We start from the raw sequence: 26,429 nt of genomic DNA on the forward strand, positions 1-26,429 counted from the left end.
ATCACCCAGTAAGATGCCACCAAGCTGAGCAGCCACCCTGTGATGGGACTGCAGCCTCCTCTGCTGCTACTGCTCCTGCCACACTGCTGGCTCCTTATAGTCCTTAGTCCTGTTGTTATCCTAGGTACTCAGGTTAGCATGGACAATTTAAGCCCCTAATACACACACGTGTGCGCGCGCGCACACACACACACACACACACACACAGAGGCAGGGTTATCTAGCTCAGTGGTACAATACTCCTGGGTCTATCCCAGTACCACCAAAAAAAAAAGGCTCTTAATCATGTGTTCTAAGTATTTAACTCAGTTTTTCATTTAGCTTTATCTTTGTTTATGGTGTCTTTTGCCAAAAATTTACATTTTCTTAGGCCTTGATGCAGTGCTAAGAACCTTTCCTAGTCCATGGGTAAAGTTACTTCCTCTGTTTTCTCAAGGTATTTCCCAGTGGTTAGCCACATACTCATAATCACTACAGAATGTCTCCCTCTCTGTAAAGCAACCAGTGTGACCTTCAAACTGTAATTCCCTGTGACACCCTGAAGTGGCTCCCTCTGCACTCATACCCATGACCAGGCTCCGGGATGCCCCGTGTACCCTGATAGCTGAGTACCTGCGAGCCACACCTCCCCTCTTTCTGGTCCCTAAATGGGCCTAATTAGTTTGATTTGCTCAGCTTGGCCTTGCTCCTCCTCCTCCAGGTTTCACTGTGAATGCTGCCCCTGCCCACATGCCTGCCCGCCTGCCCTATCAGTCCATCCAGCTGAAGCATGCCCAGGGCCCCTGTTCATGCTGGGTCAGCCTGCACACACCACGAGGATAGAGGCTTTCTGTTTGGCTCACTTCTGCCACCAGTGCCTGGTCCACAATGGTAACTGAATGCGTCTGTCATTTCTCAGTGATGTGACACAGTACTGTATCACACACTGAACCCTTACGTGTCTGTTTCTGCTCCCTGTCTGTCCCTCTGATCTATTTGCCTGTTCCTGTGTGAGTCTCAGGGAAAGCCAAGTGGGACCCACTGCTACCAGGCCTCTGTCCCATGGGCCTTGGCACACTTGCTTTGAGTCAGCAGGGAAATCATGCTCAGGGAATCACCTTTTGGGAGAACAAGTCTGCACATTACCATACTGCTATCCTTACAGATCAGCTTGGGACTAGACTTTTTAGTTTAAAAATAATTTTAAAAAGTTGATACTTTTTAAGTATTAAAATATATTTAATTTTTTTTCTGGTACTGGAGATCAAACTCAGGACCTTATGCTTGCCAGGCAGGCATGGTCCCACTGAGCTAAACCCCTGGTCCTAAAATATATTTAAAGTAAGGTGCAGAGGTGTGTACCTTTCTAATCCCAGCTACTTGGAATGCTCAGGTAGAAGGATCATAAATTTGAGCCCAGTCTGGGTGACTTAGTGAGACTGTCTAAAATAAAAATTAAAAAGGGCAGGGGATGTAGCTCAGTTGTAGAGCTTACATTTGATCTCCAGTACCACAAAAACCAAAACTAAGAACAAAGCTTATCTCTCTACAGGTTTAAGCCTCTTTATTTCCTTCAATATACTTCTATATCTTTCTTCACATTTCCACTTCAGATTTATTTCTATGGTACTGTATGCTTTGTATTCTGTATACTGCAAATAGTATTTGAGATTTTTTCTTTAGACAGGGTCTTGCTATGTAGTTGAGGCTGGTATTAAATTCACTGCTTAGGGCCGGGGATTTAGCTCAGTGGTTTCCACTGCCTGCCTCACAAGCATTAGGTCCCGAGTTTGATCCCTGGTAAAAAAAAAAAAAAAAAAAAAAAAAAAAATTCACTGTATAGCTGGGCATGGTACCTGTAATCTCAGCATTCAGGAGGCTGAGGCAAAGACTGCTGTAAGTTTGAGGCCAGCCTGGGCTACATAGTGAGACCCCCAAAAACCAAAAACCCCTCTCTGTATAGCAAGGCAGGCCTTGAACTTTGATCCTCCTGCCTTAGTCTCCCAAGTGCTGGGAATACACACTAGTATTTGGGTGTATCTATTCATCTATCTACTCCTTCTATTTTTTTTCCCCAGTAACCAGGATCAAACTTAGAATCTTTTGCTTGCTGGGCAGGTGTGGCACTGCCAAGCTACATCCCCAGTCTTTATCTATTGCTTTTTCTTGGGTACTGGGGATTGAACTTGGGATTGTGCTTGCGAGGCAGGTGATGGAACCACTGAGCTAAATTCCCGGCCCAATCTACTGTTTCTAAAAGGTTTCCAGTTTGTCTTTTCTCAGTTTAAAATGGTAATTTTTTAAATACACAAGTGGATGCCAGGTAGCATGAACTCTGACCTCTAGTACTGATGAGCACTTCAAGAGCACAGCAACAAGTGCATCACGCTTGATCCTGTGGGAAGGCTCCTATGTATCTCACTGTTAAATAAGTGCTGTTTTAAAATACCAGGATTTTGGGCTGGGGATTTAGCTCAGTAGTTCCAGTGCCTGCCTCACAAGTGCAAGCACCTGAGTTTGATCCCCGGTACAGAAAAAACCAAACAAAAAAACCAAACAAAACAGTAACAACAACAACAAAACACACAAAAAAAAAGGATTTCAAAAAATCATATCCAGGAAGTACTCTTCTAATGTTATTTTAAAAGCTTACAAAGAGAACAAATGTTTGATTTTATTAAATGCCTTTTCACCATGTAAAGATATTATGGTGAATTATATTAATAGAGTTAATACAAAACCATCCTTGTAGCCCATTATGGTGGCTAATGCTGGTTATCCCAGCACTTGGGAGGCTGAAGTAGGGGGACTGACTTGAGTTCAAGGCCAGCCTGAACTAACAGCAAGATCCTATCTCAAAAAACCAAAACTAAACCAAATCAAAACAAAACAATTCTTGCAGATCTAGAGCAAACTTACTTGGTCAACTTATTTGCGAATATTTATTCAAAAAATTAAAAACTTGTGAGATTTGTAGGATAACCAGTTTTCTTTGTCAGGGTTCTGTCTGGTTTGGTATCAGTACATACTGGGCAACTCTCACTTCTTTGTGCTCTGGAATACTTCAGATGAAACAGGAAAAAGTTTGTTGCCTAAAGGATCGAGAGAATTTGTCCTTAAAACCGAAGATGATACTCTCGGGCTCAAGTGATTTTCCTACATCAGCCCCCCAAACAGCTGGGACTACAGCATGTACCATCATGCCTCTGATGAGCAGCTTCTGTCTGTTTTGTGCTGCTGGGGATGGAACCCAGGACCTCATGCATGCTAGGTAAGCCATCTACCACTAAGCCACAGCCCAACCCTTCTGATGAGGAGTTTTGATTGCTTTCTCAAATTCTTCTGGGGTTACTAGTCTATGTAACTTCCTGTATTATTTCATGGGTCAGAATTTGCCATGCATACAGAAAATATTTTTCATCACAGGAACATAAGGATATTTTCTCCCACGCTGACACAGGCAGCCATGCATCTACTCACAGTGGGGTCAGTCCAGAGGGAGCATCTCGAACACTCCTGGCAAGGGGCTCCTGGTGAGCGGGGATGCTGGCAGAAATGGTCATATCCGTTTATAGACACTCGACAGAGGTAGCACATCTGGGCACCACAGCGGCAAGACATTCGATTGCAGCCTTCAGATTTGATGAGGCCAGTACCACATTTGTGGCATTTCCTAATGCGGGCAGCAGTCATTTTTTCTTCACTGGAAAAAAAAAAAAAAAAAAGACATGATTGGAGTTGGCAGGGAAGAGGAAGAGGAAAGCAAAACATAGCCATCTATACGACAACCAGGCATGGTGGTGTGCACACCTACAATCTCAGCACTCAGGAGGATAGCTGCAGGTTCAAGGCCAGCCGGGGCTAAATAATGAGTTTAAGGCCAGCCTAAATTATATAGTGAGACTGTCTCCAAAAAAAAAAAAAAAAAGTGAAAACCTACATTTTTGATCTGAGAACAGTTCAAAATTTATCAATTTTATGACTATGGATAAAGTTACCAATTACATGTTTACTCAGTTTCTAACCTTTAAATTAGTAAAGTACAACTTTCTCGTGGTGTTTTGGGGTTATGAAAAAGATATATAGCCCCTGGCACAGTGCCTACTCCTCACATTTAGAAAAATGATTTATTATAGGAATGCCAAAGATTTAAAAGGTTGAGAAAAAACCTGGTCTTCCTGAACTATGTTTTATTTATTCAAAACTGGCTAACAATACCAGTAAGCCCAAAACTCAGCTACACACCTTGGGGGTTTTTAAAACTTGGCTGGGGGTGGGACAGGAGGGATCCAACAGCCAGTCCCTGACTTCCAGGCTGGGAAAGCCAGTCTCCCATGTTAGTAGCCTCATGCTCCCAGATTCCCTTGCAGCACATGCCTCAATCCTGACTGAGGGAAAGTATGTAGGGAGGCTTCCTGTTAAAAAGTCATCTGGGCCAGGGATTTAGCTCAGTGGTGCTGCCACTCATCTTGCAAGTGTAAGGTTCTGAGTTCAATTCCTGGTACAAAAAAAAAAAAAAAAAAAAAAAAAAAAAAAAAAAAAAAAAAAAAAATGAAATGGAAGGAAGACCAGAGTCAAGAGACAAACTATCCAGGTGTGGTGTCACAGACCTGTAATTTTCAAGGCTGAGGCAGGAAAACTGCAAGTTCTAACTCAGCCTGAGCAACTTAGAAGGCCCTGTCTCAAAATAAAAATAAAGCTGAGGACATAGCTCAGTATGAAGGCCCTGGGTTCAATCCTCACTACCAAAACAAAACAACTCTTTAATGGGAACTGTCTGTTGCCCTAATAACTTCCACAGCACTCTGTTCCCAACTATAAAATGACACTTTGCCCTCCCTGGTCCAAGGTTCCGCCTGTGTCTGTCTCCTCTGAAAGCAGAGGGCAGGCCCATGTGCTGCACCTGCCTGGCTGGAGGAAGCGGGGCGCAACAGGAGTGGGTGCAGAAGTATACAGTGAGACCAGGGTGAGCACATGGCCTGTAGTGGACAGCCCCATATGGGACTGGCCCCCATCTAAGTGTGTCTCATTCCTCCAGCAGGAACCCACAGGGTGAGCGAGGAACTGTTCCAGATTAGAGGTGTGTCAGGCAGGCCATGGCGCGGAACTGTGGTTATGTGAGACAGCTGCAGTGTGCTCTGAGGAAGCCAAAAGCATTTGGAAACTGGCTGCTGTTTATTTAGGTCTAATTTATGAGAGGCTCAAAATGAAAGAAAAGCAGAACTTTGGCTTGAAAAGAATTTATACTCAGTTGAAGTTATAGAGGAACAAAATGCCTTCTAAGTTTCGTTGAATAGGAAGTATCATCAGGAAGACAAATCTTAAAAAAAGTGAACATACTACAACTTCGTATTGCACCTACATTCATTTTTTGTTGTTGTTTTTTTTTTTTTTGGTTTTTTGAGACAGGGTCTCACTATGTAGTTGAGACTGACCTGGAACTTACTATGTAGCCCAGGCTGGTCTCAAACTCACAGTGATCCTCCTGCCTCAGCCTCCCAAGTGCTGGGATTACAGGCATGTGCCACCACGCCTGGCTTTTTTGTTGTTTTTTTTGAGACAGGGTCTCACTACGTACTTGAGATTGAACTAGAACTCACTATGTATCCCAGGCTGGTCTCGAACTCACAGCGATCCTCCTGCCTCTGTCTCTGGAGTGCTGGGATTACAGGTGTGCTCCATCACACCCAGATATTATTATTATTATTATTATTATTATTATTATTATTATTATTATTATTATTATTATTATTATTAGGTTACACCTGCATTCACGACTCAGCAACTGGGAAGACACTTCACAGGGTTCACACTAAGACTTAAGGTTCGGACGAGAAAGTTTCTGATGTGAAAACCAATCTGTAAAATGTAAGTGCAGTTTTCTACAGCACCCACTTTCTCCCTCGGGCCTGGTCAGCTGTTGCATGCTGGCTATCAGGGCTGGCAGGTTTTTCCTTGGGCAGCTGCTCAGGCTCAGTGAGAGAGAAGAAGCTGAAAAGAATTGAGGCTACATAGTCCCCTCCTAAAAGTGCAGAAGCAAGGTATATTTGCTTGCTCTGTTCCACCAAGCCACCCATCACAAAATGAAATAATAAAGGATGTGTGGGGGGGGAGGAACAGCTGCCCCAAAAATGGACAGGTGGACAAATGAAAGATGAGGGGACAAATTTAATATTGCTATAATATTCAAGTTGCTGTTCAGTAATGCATGAAGAGCTATCCATGCCCTTTGCTTCTGCATTCATAAGAACAGTGGTAGGAAGGGCCAGCATCATCCTGGACCAAAAAAGGATCTCAACCATGAGAGTGGTGACCCCTACCCAGTAGCACAGAAGTGAAACTGGCACGGCACAGAAGCCAGAGCTGGCTCTTCTGGGTTGGGTGGGTGGTTTGGCAAGTGGATTATGAACTGGGCAGGAAACAGCCAGCCCCACAGGATGTGTTCCTAGGAGCAGCACAGGAAGAGAAGCCAGTGCTGCGGCTGTCTGCTGACCTGGTGCCCAAACAGGAAGGCCCTCCTCTTAGTAACCAGCCACCGTCCCATGAGTCCTCCCTTACTTCTCAGTGCTGTCCAAATTCAGTGGGAACACTTTTGTTTGGGTTCTATCTGCAGATCCTATAGCATATACTATTTAAAATCTTATGGCCCTCTTTTGAGGATATGTAGGTGTGTATTGTTTAGGTGTAGCAAAATGCACATAAAATTGACCATCTAGGCTGGTCATTGAGGTGTGCATGCCTATAATCTCAGTACTTGGGAGGCTGAGGCAGGAGGATACCCTTGAGTTCAAGGACAGCCAGGGGCATATAGTGAATGCCAGCTTGAATTTCACAACAAGACCCCATCTCAACAAAACAAAACAAAACAAAACAAAACAAAAAACTGTTCATTTAAATCATTTCAAAGTGTACCACTCACAGGGCTGGGGATTTAGCTCAGAGGTTTGGTGGCCTGCCTTGCAAGCGCAAGGACCCGAGTTCAATCCCTGGTAAAAAAAAAAAAAAAAAAAAGTGTACCACTCAGAAGTATTTAGCATATTCACAGTAATTATAACTTGTGACCTAGCTCTGGAAAATATTTTATTATCCCCATCCTGAAAGAAAATCTTCCTACTAAGCAGTTATTCCTCACTCTTCCTGCAACCACTAATGTATTTTCTGTCTCTGGGTTTGCCTATTCTATGACGGGCAAATACCCATATCTATGGATAGTTCATATACAGATGTGCCCTGACTTGTAATGGGGTTACATATCAATAAACCATAAGTCAAGAATACATTTAATGGGGGCCGGGGATTTAGCTCAGCGGTTTGGTGGCCTACCTTGCAAGCTCAAGGACCAGAGTTCAATCCCCAGTACCAAAAAAAAAAGAATACATTTAATGTCCTGATAAACCCATCATAAAAACCCATCACTGGTAAACTGAACCATCCTAAGTCAAGATGCTTCTCAATTTTCACTGGTGTTAAGTCCATGATAATGGAAAAAAATAAAGGAAAATCATTGAGGTTGGGGACCATCTGTAAATGGCAATCACACAAGGTGTGGTCTACCATATCTGCCTCCTTTCACCATGTTCTCAGTGTTCCTCCACGTGAAGCACTCATCAGTACTTTATTCCTCTTCATCATACTCCATTTGATCATCCATTCTGACTTGACAGCCATCTGGGTTATTTCCACCTACTGGCTATTATGGCATGCGCCGTGGAGAGCATTTGTGTACGGGTTTTTTTCTCAATACTTGTTTTCAGTGCTTTTAAGGTGTGTACTTAGGTGTGGAATGGCTGGGTAATATGGTTTTTACATTTAACTGAATGAAGAAGTACCCAATCGTTTACCACAGTAGTTGCACTGTTTCACATTCCTCCCTGTGATGCACAAGGCTCCCAATTTCTGCTATCTCTGTGAACACTTGTTATTTTTCAATGGCTTTTGTTTTGGGGGGTTATCGGGGATTGAACTCAGGTCCTTGCGCTTGCAAGGTAGGCCACCAAACCACTGAGCTAAATCCCCGGCCCATATTTTTCAATGTTTTGATTAGAGCCACATTAATAGGGGCATCTGACTGGCTTTGACTTGCATTTCCCCCATGACTAAAGAGGCTGGCCAAACTAGAACACGACTGCAAACCAGCTGTTTATTTTCTAGCAGAAATGTCAACTGAAATCCTTTATTTTTTTTGGTACTGGGGATTGAACTCAGGACCTTGCACTTGCGAGGCAGGTGCGGTGCCACTGGACTAAATCCCTGGCCCCATGAAGTCCTTTATTATTTATTTATTATTTATTTTTTGGTTTTTTGAGACAGGGTCTCACTATGTAGTTGAGACTGACCTGGAACTCACTATGTAGTCCAGGCTGGTCTCGAATTCATAGCAATCCTCCTGCCTCAGCCTCCCAAGTGCTTGGGATTACAGGCGTGAGCCACCATGCCCAGCCGAAGTCCTTTATTTTTGAATTGGGTTGTTCTTGTTTTCTGTATTAAGATTTTCTCTATTTGTCTTTTAACAGTTTGATTCAGATGTGTCTTGGTGAGCACTTCTTTGAGTTGTAGATTCATCCTTAATCAAATTTGGGAAGATTTAAGTATTATTTCTTCAAATATATTCTGCTCCTTTCATTCAGTTCTTTTTGTACCCCCTTAATTCAAATACTGACACAATGAATGGTGTTCCATAGGTTCCTCAGGCTCAGTTCACTTCCCTTTTCTTTTTCTTCAACTGAATAATTTCAACTGATCTCGATTAAACGGATCTCAATTCTTTTGCCTGCTCAAATCTGCTGCTGAATTCTTCTAGTATATTTTTCATTTCAGCTGTTGCAATCTTTAAGTACAGCACTTAAATAATTAAAAAACATTATTTTTTTCTTTTTCTGAGATAGGGTCTGGCTTTGCAGTGCAGGTTAGCCTTAAACTCACTATGTAGCCCAGGTTGGCCTGGAACTTGCAGCAATCCTCCTGCCTTGGCAGTATTCTAAAGGCTCCTTTTCATACTTCCTCTTTATTGATATTTTATCTACTTGTTCATACACTTTGCTATTCATTTCCTTTTGTTCTTTGTCCATGGTTTCCTTTAGCTCTCTGACAATGCTTAAGACAATCATAGACCTAATGTCTGTACTCTCAGGCTTGGTTTCTGTCCCGCTTTTCGCAATGAATGAGTTACTTATTCCTGTTTCCTTTTATGCCTTGTAAATTACTGTAAAAAACTGGATACTTTGATGTGTTAACTCTAGAAATCACACTGCTTTTTATGGCATTTGCAGTTGTTTAGTAAACTTTCTAAAAACTATGTTTTTTATTTTATTTTATTTTATTTATTTATTTTTTAAATGGTACTGGGGATTGAACCCTGGACCTTGCACTTGCGAGGCAGGTAGGGAGGCACTGAGCTAAACTTTCTTAGTTTTTTGAACCAGGGTTTTACAATGAAATTCAGGCTGGCCTCAAACTTGCAACAAACCTCTTGCCTCAGCTTCCCGAATGCTGGGATTACAGGTGTATGCTACCACACCTGGCTAAAAACTATTTTTGTAAAAATTATTATTTTTTGCCGTGTAACTCCCTGTTCCATGTTCAAACTGATTAGCGTTCTTTCTTTAAATGCTTGGAGCCAAGTGAACAGGAAAAATAAAAAAAAGAAAAAAGAAAAAGAAAATTCCTTGTCTGGGTCTTTGCAATTGAGTTCCAAGTTGGGACTCCCTCAACCTCACCTTTCACCTGTCATTTGTGCAGACCAAAGCTCAGCCAGTGGCAACAGCCTAGGTGGCCTTGGGTTGGAATGAACATGCGCTGAGCCCTGGTCAGGCACGAAGCCTTGCAGAGCTGTCTCATCTTGCCCGCCTGTTATTCCCTGCCTCAGGCAGCTGCAACCAGAATGTACATTTTTAAATGCTTTTAACCAAATCCACAGGGAGGTTGCTCCATCCCTGAGGAAGCTGTGAGGGGAAGGGAAGACAAAAGGAAGAAGCTGACTCTGGCAGTTTGGGCCAGGTTAACTGTGTCCGTAGTGGTGGTTTCTTGAGTTTTCTATGCCATTGTATTAGGTGACATCACTCCTTTGTATTTACTTTTTAAATAAGAAACAAAGTTTGGTGACTAATGTGGCTGACTCATTGGGTGCATATCTGCAGCCTTTGCTTTCTTCTGCCTCGTCTCTCCCTTTCCTGCCTTTTTTTTGGGGGGGCACTGGGGATCGAATCTCCTTCTCCTGCTTTATGTGTGTGTCAGTGTGGTTCAGTCACCCAAGCTAGAAACCTGAGTTTCATTTCTGCCTCCTACTCTCATCCTTATAGCTGTCTATCAGCCGTGTCCTGCTGACTGACTTCTTCACTGTTTCCTAAATCTATCCCTCCTAACAATACCACCATCCAAATCTGGAGCCTTATAATAGGGTGGCGTAAACTACAGTAGTTCTAAGTGCTCTCCTTAATCCAAGATTTTCTTTCTTTTTTTGTTTTTTTTTGGTATCAGGGATCGCGCTTGCAAGGCAGGCGGCGGAACCGATGAGCTAAATCCCTGGCCCAATCCACGATTTTCTATACAACCTTTAACATCAACCGAATGGGGCTTGGGATACAGCTCAGAGGTAAAGCACTGCCTACACCCATAAGGCCCTGGACTCAGTCCCTAGCACCGCAAAGACAAACCAACCAGTGACTCTGGCCAGGATGTTCGTTCGCACAGATGTGTCCGACAGCGGGCCAACATACTACCACTGCAACCCCTGAAATATTCTCACCAAGAACATTTTGAATATGAACCTAATCAAGCCTTTAGATCTAATTCACACTTAGAGGAAATCCATGAAACAGATAACTACTTAAACAATGCCATAAGAAAGTAATCATAGACATTCTAGAGCCAGCTCTCCTTGTTTTTCTAAGTCAATAGCATGATAGGGAGTGTGTTGAGAGTGAGAGGCTGCCCTCATCAAAAGACATTAATGTGTCCTATTTATTTCACTTGAGTATAGCCTCAATGTGTATCCATTTAGGTATAAAAGTTTCTAGTTTCTCATTCTTTATGGCTGAGTAGTATTCCATTTTATAGAAAAACCACATCTTTATCCAGCCTCCAAGTTTTGGCTATTACAAACTGTGCTGCTATAAACATGGGTATACATATATCATTGTGGTATGATTCTTTTTAATTCTTTTGGGAAGATACCCAGCAGAGGGATGGCTGGGTCAAATGGAACCTCTAATCTTAGTTCTTTGAGGTATCCCCATATTGATTTTCACAGTGGCTGCACCAGTCTGCACTCCCACCAACAATGGAGAAAGGTTCCTTTCTCCCCACAGCCCTGCCAGCATTTGTTATTAGTTGATTTCTTTTCTTTCTTTTTTTTTTTGGTACCAGGGATTGAATTCAGGACCTTGAGCTAGAGAGGCAGGCAGCGGAACCAATGAGCTAAATCCCCTGCCCTGTTACTGGTTGATTTCTTGATAGCAGCCATTCTTTCCGGGGTGAGGTGGGATCTCAGTGTTGTTTTCATCTGCATCTCTCGAATGACCAGTGATGTCCAACATTTTTTCATATATTTATTTGCTGCTTTTACTTCGTCTGAGAAATGTCTGTTCATTTCAGATGTCCGTTTTTGAATTGGGTCTTTGTATTTGGGGTGGGTATGTTTTTTTTGAGTTCTTTATATATTCTAGATAGTAGTCCTTTGTCTGAGTAGCTGGTAAAATTTTTTTCCCACATTGTAGTTCGTCTCTTAGCTCTTTTGGTGATTTCTCTTGCGCTGAAAAAACAGTGAGGTCCCAGTTGTTGATTCTTTGTGCAAGTTCTTGTGCTGCTAAGGATCTGTTAATAAAGTCTTCTCCTATGCCAATGTCTTTGACAGTTCTACCTAATTTACTTTCCAGTAAGTTTAGTGTTTGTTTTGATATTTAGATCTTTAATCCACTTGGATTTTAGTTTAGTGCATAGTGAAAGATAGGGATCTGGTTTTAATCTTTGGCAAGTTGAAAGCCAGTTTTTCCAACACCATTTATTAAAGGGGCTATCTTTCCTCCAGTGAGGATGATTGGCTCCTTTGTCAAGGATGAGGTAGCTGAATATGTCTGGTGTTGACTCTGCATATTCTAATCTATTCCATTGATCCTCGGGTCTGTTTCTTTGCCAGTACCATGCTGTTTTTATCACAGTGGCTTAGTAGTGTAGTTTCAAGTTGGGAATTGTGATACAACATGCCATGTCTCTGTTGCCTAGAATGGTTTTTGCTATTCTAGGTCTCTTCTGGTTCCAAATGAATTTTTGGATTGTTTTCTCTAGTTCTGTGAAGTATACTGTTGGGATTTCAATCAGGATTGCACTGAATCTGTATAGAAGTTTTGGAAGTATGACCATTTTCACTATGTTGATTTTTCCTACCCAGGAGCAAGGGATGTCTTAACATCTTCTTGTATCTTCTCTATCTCTTCTTCCAGAGTGCTGTAATTTTCAGTGTAGATGTCTTTTGTCTCTTTCATTAGGTTGATCCCTAGATATTTCATTGTTTTGGATGTTATTGCAAAAGGAATTGTTTCCCTAATTTCTCTCTCAGTGAGCCTGTTATTTGTGTACAAGAAGGGTACTGATTTATTTATTTATTTATTTTTTGTACTGGGGATCGAACAGGGGTCCTTGTGCTTAAGAGGTAGGTGCCAGAACCACTGAGCTAAATCCCTGGCCCAAGCTACTGATTTCTGAATGCTGACTTTGTATCCAGCTACTCTACTGAATCTGTCAATTAAGTCTAGCAGTGTTTTGGCAGAGTTTTTTGGGTCTTCTATGTAGAGTATCATATCATCAGCAAATAGTTACAGGTTAACTTCTTCCTTTCCTATCTTTATTCCTGTTATTTCTTTCTCTTGTCTAATTGCTGTGGCTAATGTTTCTAGAACTACATTGAACAAGAGTGGTGACAGTGGACATCCTTGTCTTGTTCCTGGATTTTAGTGTGAAGGTTTTCAGTTTTTGACCGTTTAGAATGATATCAGGGGCCAGGGATTTAGCTCAGTGGTTCTGGCTCCTGCCTCACAACCTCAAGGACTTGAGCTCCATCCCCAGTACCAAAAAAAAAAGAATGATATTGGCTGGCTATCACTTCTCGGCCTTTTGACTAAGATCAAGTATAGAATGATATTGGCTGTTTATTTTTCATAGCCTTTATCAGGTTGAAATAAAGACCATCTATTCCATTTTTTTGTAGGGTTTTTATCATGAATGGGTGCTGAATTTTGTCAAATGCTTTTTCTGCATCTATTGAGATGATCATATGGTTTTTGTCCTTGACTCTGTTGATATAGTATATTACATTTATTGATTTATGTATGTTGAACCATCCTTGCATCCCCAGGATAAATCCAACTTGGTCTTCTACTCTTTTTTTTTTTTTGGTACTGGGGATTGAACTCGGGTCCTTGCGCTTGTAAGGCAGGCCACCGAACTGCTGAGCTAAATCCCCGGCCCGGTCTTCTACTCTTAAATGAAATAAACAGGACACAATAGAGTAAATACTGAATAGTTTCTCTGGCGTGAGAAACTAAAAGTGTAAATAAGGTTCAAATGGTATAATTCAGAGTGTGAAATAGGAATAAAATGGCTAAAGGAGAAGTGGGAAGGGGAGGGAAAAGGAAATAAGGGAAAATGTGAAAAAATGAAAAAATGGAAACAGTGTAAATAGGGAAGGGTGAAAGGGGTGAAGGGAGGGTAGGGTTATGGAGAAAAACAAGAACCAAGATATATCATGTAAAGGTATAAGATTCTAATGATAAATGTAACTGTAATGTTTGTATTAAATGTATCAATAAACTTAATGGAAAAAAAAGATACTTTTTTTGAGAAATAACTACCTAATGAAGTGAGCAAACCCTGTTTCACATCCTGATCTGGACAGATTAACTGCAGTACACATGTAAAGCTTTCTGAGACAACTGGGGTAGCTGGGAACTTGGTATGAAATAGTATCCAAGACTTGCTGTCAATTTGCTAATGATGATAATGCTAGGTACTATATAAGAAAAAAGTGAAAGTTTTAGGAATGAAATAACATGATGTCAGGGATTTGGATCTGCTTGAAAATACTATAGCAGTTTACACAATCTTGGAAGCAGCCTGTATGCCTATCAACAGATGAATGGATAAAGAAAATGTGGTATTTATGTACAACAGAGTTCTACTTTGATGTAAAAATCAAACTGAGTCATTGTAGGAAAATGGATGCACCTTGAGACCACAGTGTTAAGTGAAATAAACCACACACACACAAGTTTATATATCACAGTTTCTCTTATATGAGAAACTCAATATATAAATAAAGAGCAAAATAAAAGATAATAGGAAGTAGCAAAACATTTTTCTCAAATGGGAAGGGGGTCAAGAGATGGATGGGGAGGGAGAGGGAAAGGGAATAAAAAAAGGGAATTAAGATGTTATGTGCATGCACCAACTCCACACAAGGAATGTGAACATTATGTACTGCAAATATGGACTGACACAAAATGCTGTAGCAGTTAGAAAAGAGCAAAAGACAAAGAATGAAAAAGAAAGATAGGTGGGTGAAACAAGTGTGGCAAAATGTTGCTAACTTTGGGAGCTCATTATACTATTATTTCTATCATAGGTGCTAAAATTTTCATATGAAAAAGTAAAATGAACAAATCTGTCATGGCTTTCAACACTGACAGGTTAAGGTTCTGTCTTGGTTCACTTCCCATTGCTCTAACACACTCCCTCAGGTTGGGTGCGGAACAAAGAAAAGGTTTATTTTAGCTTATAGTTTTGGAGGTTCAAGAGCACAACACTAGCATTCACTTGGTGTGATCTTGACTGGCCTGAGAGACTCTAGCGGGGTTAGTAAGGCACACTTTCGGATGTTTGGGTGGGTCACAGTGGTGTGACCTTAGGGACTGTAATGGGTCCCTGGCTCCTTCCTCTCTGGCTCTTCCTTGCTCTCTACTTCCTGGATGCCAAGAGAGAACTGTTCTCTGCCACACCCTTCTGCCATGATGTTTCTTGGAGCCAGCTGACAATGGACTGAAAATTTTAAGACCATGAATCAAAATTAGTCTCTCCATTAAGTTATGCGTGTCAGGTATTTTTTCCTAGAGAGGAAAAGCTGATACACTTGGGTGTAATGAGGGCCTTCTGGTGGATATGTTGCAAAGGCAGGAGCATGCACAGAAGAGACAGGCTTGTTCTGGGATTGAACTCAGATCCTTGCACTTGTGAGGCAGGATTTAGCCACTAAGCTAAATCCCTGGCCAGGTTTGTTCTTTTTTAAAAATGTTTTTGTGGCACTGAGGATAGAACCCAAGGACACTCTACCACTGAGCTACATCTCAGAACTTCTTATTTTGAGACAGGGTCTCACTAAATTGCCTAGGCTGGCCTTGAACTTGGACTCTTCCTGTCTCAGCCTACAAAGTAGCCAGCATTACAGGTTTGCACCACCATGTTTCCTGGGGCATGCTTTTTTTTTTTAGTACTGGGGATTGAACTCAGGTCCTTGTGCTTGTGAGGCATGTGGAAGAACCACTGAGCTAAATCCCCAGCCCCATGCTCTTTTTTTTTTTAAACAATCTGCTCTGACAAGACTAACAGTCTGGCTCTTCCAAGGAAAGTGAGTGGCTCTATGACCTAATTACCTTCCAGCAGGCCCCACTTCTTAAGGTCCCCTATGTGAATCCACCATAATGGGGACCAAGATTCCTGTACATGAACCTTTGCAGGACAGGGACACACTCAACTATGTATAAACCATAGATGATTGGTTGGTTGAAGTGCCCTCCCTTCCCTCACTCCCTTTTTCCTTCTTTCTTTTCTTTTCTTTTTTTGGTACTGGGGTCCAAATCTCTCTCTCTCTTTCTTTCCCTTCCTTCCTTCTTTTTTCCCTTAACTCCTTCCCTCCCTTCCTTATTTGCAGGGCTGGTGATTAAACCCAGGGCTTCATGTATGCTATGCATATGACCTTCTACTGACTTATACTCCAGCCCCATAGCAGCTTTTAATATGTCACTCAAGGTAGTAAGATCAAGCCATATTTCTTACACCTGCAATTCTCTGTGCATACCCTGCTATTTCTTTTCTTTTTTTTTGAGACAAGGTCTTACTCTATAATTCAGTTAGGCCTTGAATTAACTATGTAGCACAGGCTGGTCTTGAACTAGTGATGATCTTCCTTCCTCAGTCTCCAGAGTGCTGGGATTTCAGGTTCTTAATTTTGATACCTGGAAAGTGACAGGATTCCTTGGTTCTCTGGTCAACAGAGAAAGAGGTACATGGTGGGGGAAGCCAAGTAACAACTCCAGGAATAGTTGCTCTTAAGAACAGTACAGAGTCCCACAGGCATCCCTTGAGATTGGTGCCACCATCAAGACTTCAAAGATGCAGAGCACTGATTCTTCACACATCCTGCCAGGCCTGTGCTGAAGGTTTTGGGGCACAGTCCACGAGCCCAAACCTAGTCAGGTGCTAACTAACAGCAGCGGCTGCTTCAGATGCCATTTCTTACCAGAGCAAACAAATAGTTCTAGACAACTGGTGCATAGCTACTGATCTGGAAAGTGTTTTTATTCTTTTCCCAAAAGCAGAGACACAGGCAGTTGAAAAGGATCTTGTCATGTCTGTCACCCATCAAGACAACGCACGGCCCATACTTGACTGACATGCAGACAGAACCTGGTAAGCAGGAAAGGAAGCAGTCTGCACTCTAGGACGCACTAATCACAGAGAAGGAGAATACAGGTATGTGGAATCTCTATGAAGTCTCTGGGGTCTGGAGGTCAGAGATGTGTGTCAAGACATCCTTCCCACAGGTAAGCGTGGGATGTGTGTCTGGCATCTACTCCCACTAAAGACGAAGCACATCTGAATATGAAAGACACTGAATTGTGGAATCAACGCACATCACATTGGAATTTACTGCCCTGACCTACTACTCACTGTTGACTTAAGAGGGTGGCCAGGCTGAGAGGGGCCATAGTACCAAGTGTCTAGGGGTGGCCTAGATGCTGAGTGGACCAGTACTGAAGCAGAACAGAGGTCCTACTCAAAAGCAACAATGAGCTGGATGTGATGGCACACGCCTATAAATCCCAGTACTCTTAAGAGGCGGAGGAAGGAGGATCTCAAGTTTAAATTCAGCCTGGGCAACTTAGTAAAACCCTGTCTCAAAGTAGAAAAGGGTTGAGAATGTAGCTCTGCTAAGGCCCAGGGTTCAACCCCCAGTAATGTAAGAAAAGAAAAATCAACTAGGTTCCCTCTTGGGAAGCATCTGTGGTAGCCTGCCGAGTCCTGGAGCTGTTGCCAGCTATAGGAAGTCAAGTCCTTCTCATGCTCTCAGACTCATCACTGTACTTTTTTTTCAGCTTTAACTGAGTTTATTGGTACATTTTAGGGATACAGTACAGTTACATTCATTGTTGGGATCTTGTACCTCTACATGACAAGTCTTGATTCTCATTTTCTCCCCTTACCCCTGCCCTCCCTTCACCCCCTTCTCCCCTCCCCATCATCACTGTAGTTCTATCTGACACAGCTGGGAAGGGCTCTCATATGACCAAACTGGGTCCTCTGGATTATCTCCCCATCTCAGCACCCATAACCTTAAATACATTTGCAAAGTCCCTTCTGTCAGGGAAGGAATATATCACTGGGGGGTCATTATTTTATTATTATTATTATTATTATTATTACTGTTTTGTTTGTTTGTTTGTTTGGTTTTGAGACAGGGTCTCACTATGTAGTTGAGACTGATCTGGAACTCACTATGCAGCCCAGGCTGGTCTCGAACTCACACCAATACTCCTGCCTCAGCCTCCCGAGTGCTGGGATTACAGGCATGCGCCACCATGCCTGGCTTATTATTTTTTTGAGATGGGGTCTTGCTATGTGGTTCAGGATGGCCTTGAACTCACTATAGCCCAGACTGGCCTTGAACTGGTGGGGATCCTTCTGCCTTAGCCTCCTTAGTTCTGGGATTGCGGACATGTGCCACCACGCCCAACTGGGGGTTATTATTTTGCCCACCAAAGTTGTGGGCAAGCTTCTGGCAAACAGCCACAAGTCATGTGCTGGGTTTCAGGTTCCTGCTATGCCACACACTACCTGTATGACCATGGGAAAATTACCTGGGCTCTGCCTGCCTCAGCTGTCTCCTGTACAAAATGAGTACCTAATAGTACCCACCTGTGGTAGCTGCCCAAAACATTTGCCACTTTTTTTTTGGTACCAGATATCAAACTTGGGTCTTTGCACTTGCAAGGCAGGCGGTGGAACCATTGAGTTAAATCCCTGGCCCCATTTGCCACTTCTTTATCTGAGTAACAATCCCTTCTCTGCCTTTGTAATGAGCTGGACTAAGTCCCACACAGACTATATATGGTCCCTGCTTCAGAGCAGGCGGTACCCATATGACTCAGTCTAGACCAGTGGAGTATGAAGAGAACCAAAATACATAATTTCTGCACATCACTTACAACTTCAAGAAAAGCTGCCCACCTGGAAAGTTGTCTACCTTTTTCTTTTTTCTTGAGACAGGGTCTCAATATATAGTTCAGGCTGGCCTTGAACTCAACATGTAGCCCAAGCTGGCCTCAATCTCTTGGTCATCCCCCTGCCTCAACCTCTCAAGTACTGGACTACAGGTGTGTGCCACTGCACTGGGCTCTTTCTCCTTTCTCATGCTGGAGTATGAATGCGGCCACAACCCAGGCACAATGATGAGAATGAGAACACCACTCTTCAGGAAAGTGGAGGCAGCAAGTGAAATAAAGGCACTTGGGTCTCAGAGTGACCCCACGGGACACATCACTGCTTAGCCTGGCAGGGCCAGATGGGCACACGAGAGAGAGCGGACTGCTGTGGACAGGACCTTAAGTCACTATATTCTAATCAGTTAACACCCAAAAAGCCTCAGCCATGTATGGAGCCCTGAACAAGTCATGGTCACTATTACTGCGGATGCACTGCAAATCCACTCCATGTCTCAGGCTCCCCGAGTGGCAGAAAAGAGACATGAACAACACTGGTGCAGCCTGTCTAAGGAGGATGTGTTCTGCTTGCTTCTTTAGCTAATAAGGCAGGGGTATGTACTTATCGGATGCCTCTGTGTCAGGCACTGCACATGCACCGCCTGACTTTGGAACCAGCTCCAAGAGGCTGTGGAGGTGAGTGGACAAATTGGCTGTTTGTTCTCTTCTTTGAGATCATTCTGGCCTGGGGTGACCTAAGCTTGCTCTGCCCCTTCTGCCAAGAGCAGGGTACTAGGGATCCAAGAGCCAGGTTGGCGCGGCCCCTGCAATGCATTACTCACATAGAAGTTCGGTACTTGATGTCGTCCTTCTCAGCCAGCTCTTCACAGGTGAGGCCGTTATGTTCTTTCCAGAGTCCCTGACACTTCCTACAGGTCTCCTGGGAATAGACACAAAGACAGCTCCTGGTGAGTGGACACTGCATAACCTCCTATTCAACTAAAGGCTTAGAATCTCTCAGAGGACCATGTTCCATTTCAGCAGGGCTGGTCCTTTAAAAAATTTTTTTTGGTACTGGGGATCAAAATCAGGACCTTGGGCTTGTGAGGCAGGTGCCGGCACCACTGAGCTAAATCCCTGGACAAAAAAATTTTTTTGAGACAGGGTCTTGCCATATCCATCTCCTGAGTGCTGGTATTACACGCGTGCACCACCATGCCTCGTGCTGGCAGGGCTGTTTCTATAGACATAATACTTAAAATAATAATATTTACGAAGCATCAAGTTGGGTGTGGTGGTGCATGCCTGTAATCACAGCACTTGGCAGGCTGAGGCAGGAGGACAGACACAAGTTCAAGACCAGCCTGAAACTACATAGTGAGACTTGTCTCAAAAAACCAAACACCTAGGGTCTGGTGATGTAGCTTGGTGGTGCCATGCTTGCCTGGCCAGCACAAGGCCCTGAGTTTGATTCTCAGTACTGAAAAGCAAAAAGCTCAAATAAAAAAAGGCATGAGGGCATTTCTTTCTCCTCAGATCATAAGTGCTGTTCCAGTAGCCAGTCTGTACAAGGCTTTCTGAAATGCCACAGCCACCTGAAAATACCACTGGAGACAGATCTTAGGTCTTTAGACATGAAATGCTGTATGCTGCTAGAGGGCAGGGTCTGTCTGCATCTTAATCTCCACAATATCTATCTCCATTCCTCTGGCATGGAATTGAGGAATATCTAGGTTAGACTCACCACTGGCCCTAAGGGAGACATTCCCTCTGCCACTCATTACTCATAAACATAAACATGGACATCAGGGCCTGGGAATTTAACTCAGTGGCACAGCGCCTGCCTTGCAAGTGCAAGGTCCTGAGTTTGATCCCGGGTACCAAAAAAACAAAACAAAACAAAACAAAACAAAAAAACAAACATCATTCATCATAGCTCAGCTTCACTTACAAATACAAATTTAAAAAGTGCATTAGCCTTTAATACAAGGTTACTCATAGTTTATAAAATACCTTTATAGATGCCAGGAACTACCCCTGACCAATGATGAGAATTTAAAGAAATAAATGGAAATGCTAACCCCAAGTACACTGCAGGAAAAGATGGCATGGTTAGCTCTAAATGGGGAGCTGATCCAGTCTGGAGCCAGAGCAGGCTTGATGAAGTCAAGTCTGAGATAGGAAAGATGAGTTGGCAATGGCCAACAGCTTGGGCGAAGAGCACAGCATTCCAGAAGAAGGGCAGCAGCAGGAGACACTGGCAGACACATGCGAGCAAGGTTCCTGCAGCTGACCAGCACACAGTTCAAACAGGACCAGAGAGGCCTGCAAGGGCAGTCCACAGGGGTCCTTGTGGGCGTGATTACCATTTTGATCTTTGTACTGGGAAACCACTAAAAGGTACCCAGCATGAAGGTGGTATAATCAGGTTTGTGATTTTTGAAAGATCATTCTGGGTGGAAGTCAGGCTAGAGGAAGGAAAAAGCAGAAAAGCAAGAGACAGGAGCTATTATGGTCATCTGAGAGAGACGGAGGAAGCCAGGCGAGACAGCGAGATGAGGATGTGAAGGTGACTGACCTGGGAGACATTGAGGAAGCAAAACTGCAGGCTTGAATGTGAGTTCAGGTGTCAAGGGACAGCACTTTGCTTCTGGTTTGTGCAACTCATTGAGGGAGGTTGGGGGAGGGAGAAGGTATGTGATCTCATCTGATCTGTGGGTGATGACAGAGGACCAGTGGGTCACCACGTGAAGGTGAGAGGCAGGGGTTGGTGCAAACGCTTAGCACTCAGGAGAGGGCACACTAGACGCTACTACATATGTCTTAGACTAGGCTTCCTGTCTAGCAGTTCTCTCTGAACTCCCCAGCAGTTCTACAGCAAGTGGCAGAGGTGACCTAATGAGGCATAGGACAGTATGCAGGTATAGATGAGGTGAGGTCAGAGAGGCAGTGGCGGTGTGAGGGACAGGGTGCTGTAATACACCATCTACCTGCAAGGACACCCATGGAACTGGCAATACTAATGGCCCTGAGTGGCTGAAAGGCAGCCAGGACTTTTCACTTGTAGGCCTTTTGTACCGTTTGAACTTCATATAATGTATATGAGGTGTGGTGGTAGAAAAATAAGTGAATGTTTAAATTATAAAAATTTTATTACAGTAACACACCACCATTATCTCCCTCAAAACACTCCCCCCTCCACTTTGAATATACTTATTCCATCATTCTTGCAACTTCCTGAAGCAGTTCTAGAAGTCCTCTTTTGTGAATGCCTTTAGCTGTGCTGTGGCTGCCTCGATGTCCTGGATCCATTTACAACTTTTCCCTTTCACGGTCGTTTTGACTTTGAGGAAGAGATAGAAGGCACACACTGCAGATTTGGTGACTAAGGTGGATAAGGACATACTGTCATGTCTTTCAGGTGGATGGCCCTTGGCAGTAGCATTCACCAGATATTTGTTCACACCTTGTTAAAGATACTCACAAAAAGAAGGTTTTTCAGAACTGCTTCAGAAAGTGACAAGAATGAGCTGGGCATGGTGGTGCATGCCTATAATCCCAGCACTTGGAACCCTGAGGTGGGATTGCTGCAAGTTTGAGGCTAACCTGGACTATATAGTTCCAGGGGTGAGCCTGAACTACACAAGCAAGACCCTGGCTCAAAAAACACCCCAAAAGAGCTGGGCATTGTGGTGTATGACCGTAATCCCAACACTGGGAGGCAGAGGCAGGAGGACTGCCTTGAGTCAAGGCCAGTCTGGGCTAGACAGTGAGTTAAGGCCCAGCCTGAACTACAAAAAAGGCCCTGTTTCAACTCCCTTCCCCAAACCTTTCCTTCCCAAACAACATAAAAAAAAAGTGGCAAGAATGATAGGATAAATGTGCTTGAAGCCAGGATAAGTATTTTGAGTGTGGTTAATGGCAATGTGTCTTTTACTGTAATAATTTTTAAAAATTCATACTTTTACCATATATTTTGATCATACCTGGTATGTGCCATCTAATAAAATATATAATTTTAAACAAGAGAAGAAGGGGGCCAGGGATGTAACTCAGCTATGCCTGACTGGCAAGCGCAAGGTCCTGAGTTCAATCCCTGGTACTGGAAAAAAAAAAAAAAAAAAAAAAAGAGAGAGAGAGAACAAAATGGGCTGCTTGGAAGGCTGAGAACCTGTATGTCCTTTGGTGGGTGTTGTACAAAGGCTTCATTCTGGGTGGGGAGGAATGGAGAGGAACTCACGGGAAAGGCTCCACTTTAATGCCGCTGCCTCCAAGGGACACAGATATCCTTTGGCCTACTACTTGCATCTTGTTCATGTTCAATAAAGAGACTAAGTCAGTAATGTACTTAATTATTACCCTCCAGAACGTATTTAGCACAAAACTGTTCTTAAAAGACCTTGTGTCTGACTATTCCACTATTTCTGTCTGACTATTTCTGGGGATAAACAACAGCTGGAGAATAGATGAGCTAGTATTTGGAGCCTAACCTTTTAAACAATACCAGCCCTGCCACCCACCAGGGAAATAGCTCAAAAACAATACACGCACAGGCCATGCTTTTTAGCATTCCTGGTGGCTGAGTTATTAATGCACAGGCTCTTTCTCAGCAGAGAAGTCCCACTTTCTGGGTGAGGCACCAGCCCACCAGGGCAATAGATCTGGCTGAGCTGGAGTCCCCAAGGCCTGTGGGTCGCAAGGATGCCTTTGGCTAGCACAGTGGTTCACCTGTGGTCAGCACATGGGTTTTCAATCCAGTGCTCCTCTCACAGAAAGGCTAAGGGACTCCAGTGAACAGACCTGTACTGTCTCTGGAAGGAACTGTACCTAGATACTGAAATCTATGATTACAGTAAGGCAAGTGAACAGCAGGCCTGTGCTGATACCAAAGTTAACAACTGTTCAGACCTTTCTGTGATGTTTCTTTAAAATGTCCTACCCTTCTGAACACTGTGAATTTTACTAAATTCTAATTATCTCAAGTACTCCTATGCTTTGTTCCTAAACACAATACTATTAGGCAGAAAAAATGCTTGGAATGGGGTTTCTGTAACATAAAGATAACCACGATCTTCAAACTGGTGACTGAGAAAATCCCAAAACACCACTGAGAAGGGCAGAGAGCCTCCCAAGGTGAAGGGCAGCGCATCCTACACCTGTAGCAGCTGGGCTGCGACCTTGGGGAGACTTCTGGTTAAGGTGATGATGGAGGCCTCTAGGCCTCAAAATGCACCTGGGCACTGGACTGCTCATTAGGTCTTTACTTGGCAATGTTAAAAAAATAATGCTGTCTGCCTTCACCACTGTTTTCTGTCTAAATCATGTGTAGTGGGCAAAGCAGAAGGTAAGATTCATTTTCAGATGACCACTGGGAAGCTGGGATTTCTTCACATAAACGATACCTCCTTAGTCATCAGTAGTCAGAGGTTGTCAATCCTCACCTCCTCCAGGCCCAGCAAATTATGAGGGTCTCAAGGCTGACTTTCGAGGCTGCAGGCTTCCTCTGCTCATACCCTGCCCATCCATCCCTTTCTTGCTTAGATTTTGCCCCTTTGACCTCCAGCCTACCTCAGAGGCAGAAAAGAGCAGAAAATGTCCCTTATCTTTGGCTGGCTCCTCCAGCAAAACCTTCAAACTCACCCTCTGGGGGACAAAAGTTGCTGGCCCAGCTATGAGGCACAAGGCTCTGGTGACCAAATCTAACCTCGGAAATTCCAGTTTTCTGCTTTGTCACCTCAGATACTTAAAAAATGGTAAGTCTGTCAGGTGAAAGATGAAGCACTTGACTGTTTACAATGCTCAGAAAACTCCTGGGACCTGAATTTTCAGGTCACCTGCATCCTCCAGCCATCAAAGCTTTGGCCTTCCCTGCCCCAGGCCCTAATGACATATGGACACCAGCCAGACATCCTTACAGGCACTGATACTGAGACAGATGCTGGCACCCTGGAGAATCAATAAAGTCTGACAAAATAAAAGCCCAGGCAGGTCCATGGGGCTCCTTTCCTGTCCCCAAGGGAAGCCAAGAGCTTCTCTCTCGCCCAGGTCTGGGGCCAGCTCAGCTGGATGATGGGGTCCTTGCCTCAGGGAGCTCAGTATGCCAAGGGGTAGGGTGGATTTGCCAGCAAATCAGGAGTGTAGCCAGAATCGGGGGAAACAGGGTACCTGCATCAGGGAGAGGGGTGAGACAGGAGTCTCTGAGGATCTGACATTTCCATGGGATGGCAGAAGAATCACAAGTAACCAGCACACCCAGGCAGTCACTAAAGTTCTTACATGGCTTCTTAGTTCAGACAGTAGTTACAGCCAGGTATGTAACACTCAGAATAAACCCTCAAACCAAAAGTCTTAATAGCAAAACATATGCTATAGATTAATTTGATGGGGGGATCAGGGATCGAACTCAGGACCTTGCACTTGCCAGGCAGGCATGGCATCACTGAGCTAAATCCCTGGTCCTTATAGATTAATATCTTAATGAGCATAAGAAGTTCTCATATCATTAAATTATTTTAAAACTATGATTTATTTCACCTAACTTTTCTATATTTTCTGTAGTAAATGTAAATATGTGTGCAACATGTCACCAGAGCAGTGCATGTAATTTATATGGGAGCACGTCCTGAGTGCCTTCCTGCTCTCTACAATTCTCACCATGAGCAAGCACTCAGGGAGAAGGAGAATCCTAGCCAGGGTAGGAGCTGGCACTCCAGGAGGATCTCCAGCTTTCTGATGGGGCACTAGCTGGGCTGGGGGAAACATGAACTTGGAGTATAGTGGCACAGAAGGAGGAGAATTCAATCCTAGGCCTGCTTTCACCTACTAATGCAGTCTAGGTTATTGTATGCATATGACATATGACTTGTACGCATTTCTACTGTTTGTATGAAATGCCAGGGCCATAGCCATAAACAAGTTAGTATTACTGTTTACCTTCTTGGGGCTTCTGTTCTAGTGAACAGCACAGATATCACACAGAACCCAGAGCTATGACCTGAAGGCTTGGTTGCAGGATTGTGCAGCAGCAGTGTTTACCAGGAGTGGGACCTAGAGGCCTCTGGGAAATGACACCGGAGCTGAGCAATAATGCAGCCAGCTATGGGGCAGAGTGAAGAAGGCATGCTAAGGCCCTGGGGCAGGAGAGTGGGTCAGAGAGGGTGATCCCTAAGGAGGGGCAGGCTGAGTGGGCAGGCAGTGCAATGACCTGATTTACCTTTCCAAGGGTCATTCTGGTAGACAGGCCAAGCATAAGGAGGGATGGCTGACCTTGAGGCAATTCCCTCTCTTTAAACCGGGTCAAGTAACTTCTAGCCCAGAATAAGCATTAGCTTCCTGGTTAGACTTCCTCAAGCATTTTCAACAACAAAGGCCGTAACCTACTTCCTGAGCCAAGATGTGTTGTCAGCCCTGAGCCTGAGGCTGACCTTGGACAGAGAAGTGACAACATACTTGTCCAGTCCAAGAGGGACATATTTCCCACAGGACTTCCTTCCCTTCCTTTTCCTTTTCCCTTCCCCTCTCTTCTCCCCTGCTCCTCTGTCAGTCCTTCCTTTTGTACCAGGGACTGAACCCAAGGTCATCATATTGAGCTACATCCCCAGCCCTTTTACTTTTTTTTTGAAAATTGGGACAAGCTCTCATTAAGTCGCTAAGCTGCCTCCTACCTCAGCCTCCCAGAGTGGTGGGATTATCGGTGTGTGCCACCATGCTCAGCTTGATACTAATATTTTAAAGTACAACCCATCCCTTCCTGAAGTGGTTGCCAGGTTTTCCAGCCTGTGTATGTCTTCCCAGAGGGCGTGTCCTTCACAGAAGATGTGTGAGGGAAATGCTCACCATCACCCCTATATATGTACTATGCTTTTAAAGTATATGAGGGATGGGCTGGGGATTTAGCTTAGTGGTGCCTGTGCCTGCCACGCAAGTGCAAGGTCCTGAGTTTGATCCCTGGTACCAAAAAAAAAAAAAAAAAAAAAAAAAAAAAAA

General features: G+C 43.7%; 1 protein-coding gene across 4 annotated transcripts in view; it reads right to left on the minus strand.

Annotated features, from left to right (window-relative positions):
• The window catches only part of Rnf216 (ring finger protein 216), a 148,770-nt gene that overhangs the window by 14,482 nt on the left and 107,859 nt on the right, over positions 1–26,429 (minus strand). For all 4 annotated transcript variants that reach the window (XM_010642846.3, XM_010642844.3, XM_010642842.3 and 1 more), the window contains 2 exons: positions 19,286–19,383; positions 3,460–3,682 (listed from right to left, as the gene is read on the minus strand). In XM_010642846.3, coding sequence (XP_010641148.1) covers positions 3,460–3,682; positions 19,286–19,383 — 321 coding nt within the window. The remainder of the gene's footprint in view (positions 1–3,459; positions 3,683–19,285; positions 19,384–26,429) is intronic.

Source organism: Fukomys damarensis, unplaced genomic scaffold, assembly GCF_012274545.1.
Source record: "Fukomys damarensis isolate Sample0158 unplaced genomic scaffold, DMR_v1.0_HiC HiC_scaffold_17, whole genome shotgun sequence".
Classification (NCBI taxonomy): domain Eukaryota; kingdom Metazoa; phylum Chordata; class Mammalia; order Rodentia; family Bathyergidae; genus Fukomys; species Fukomys damarensis.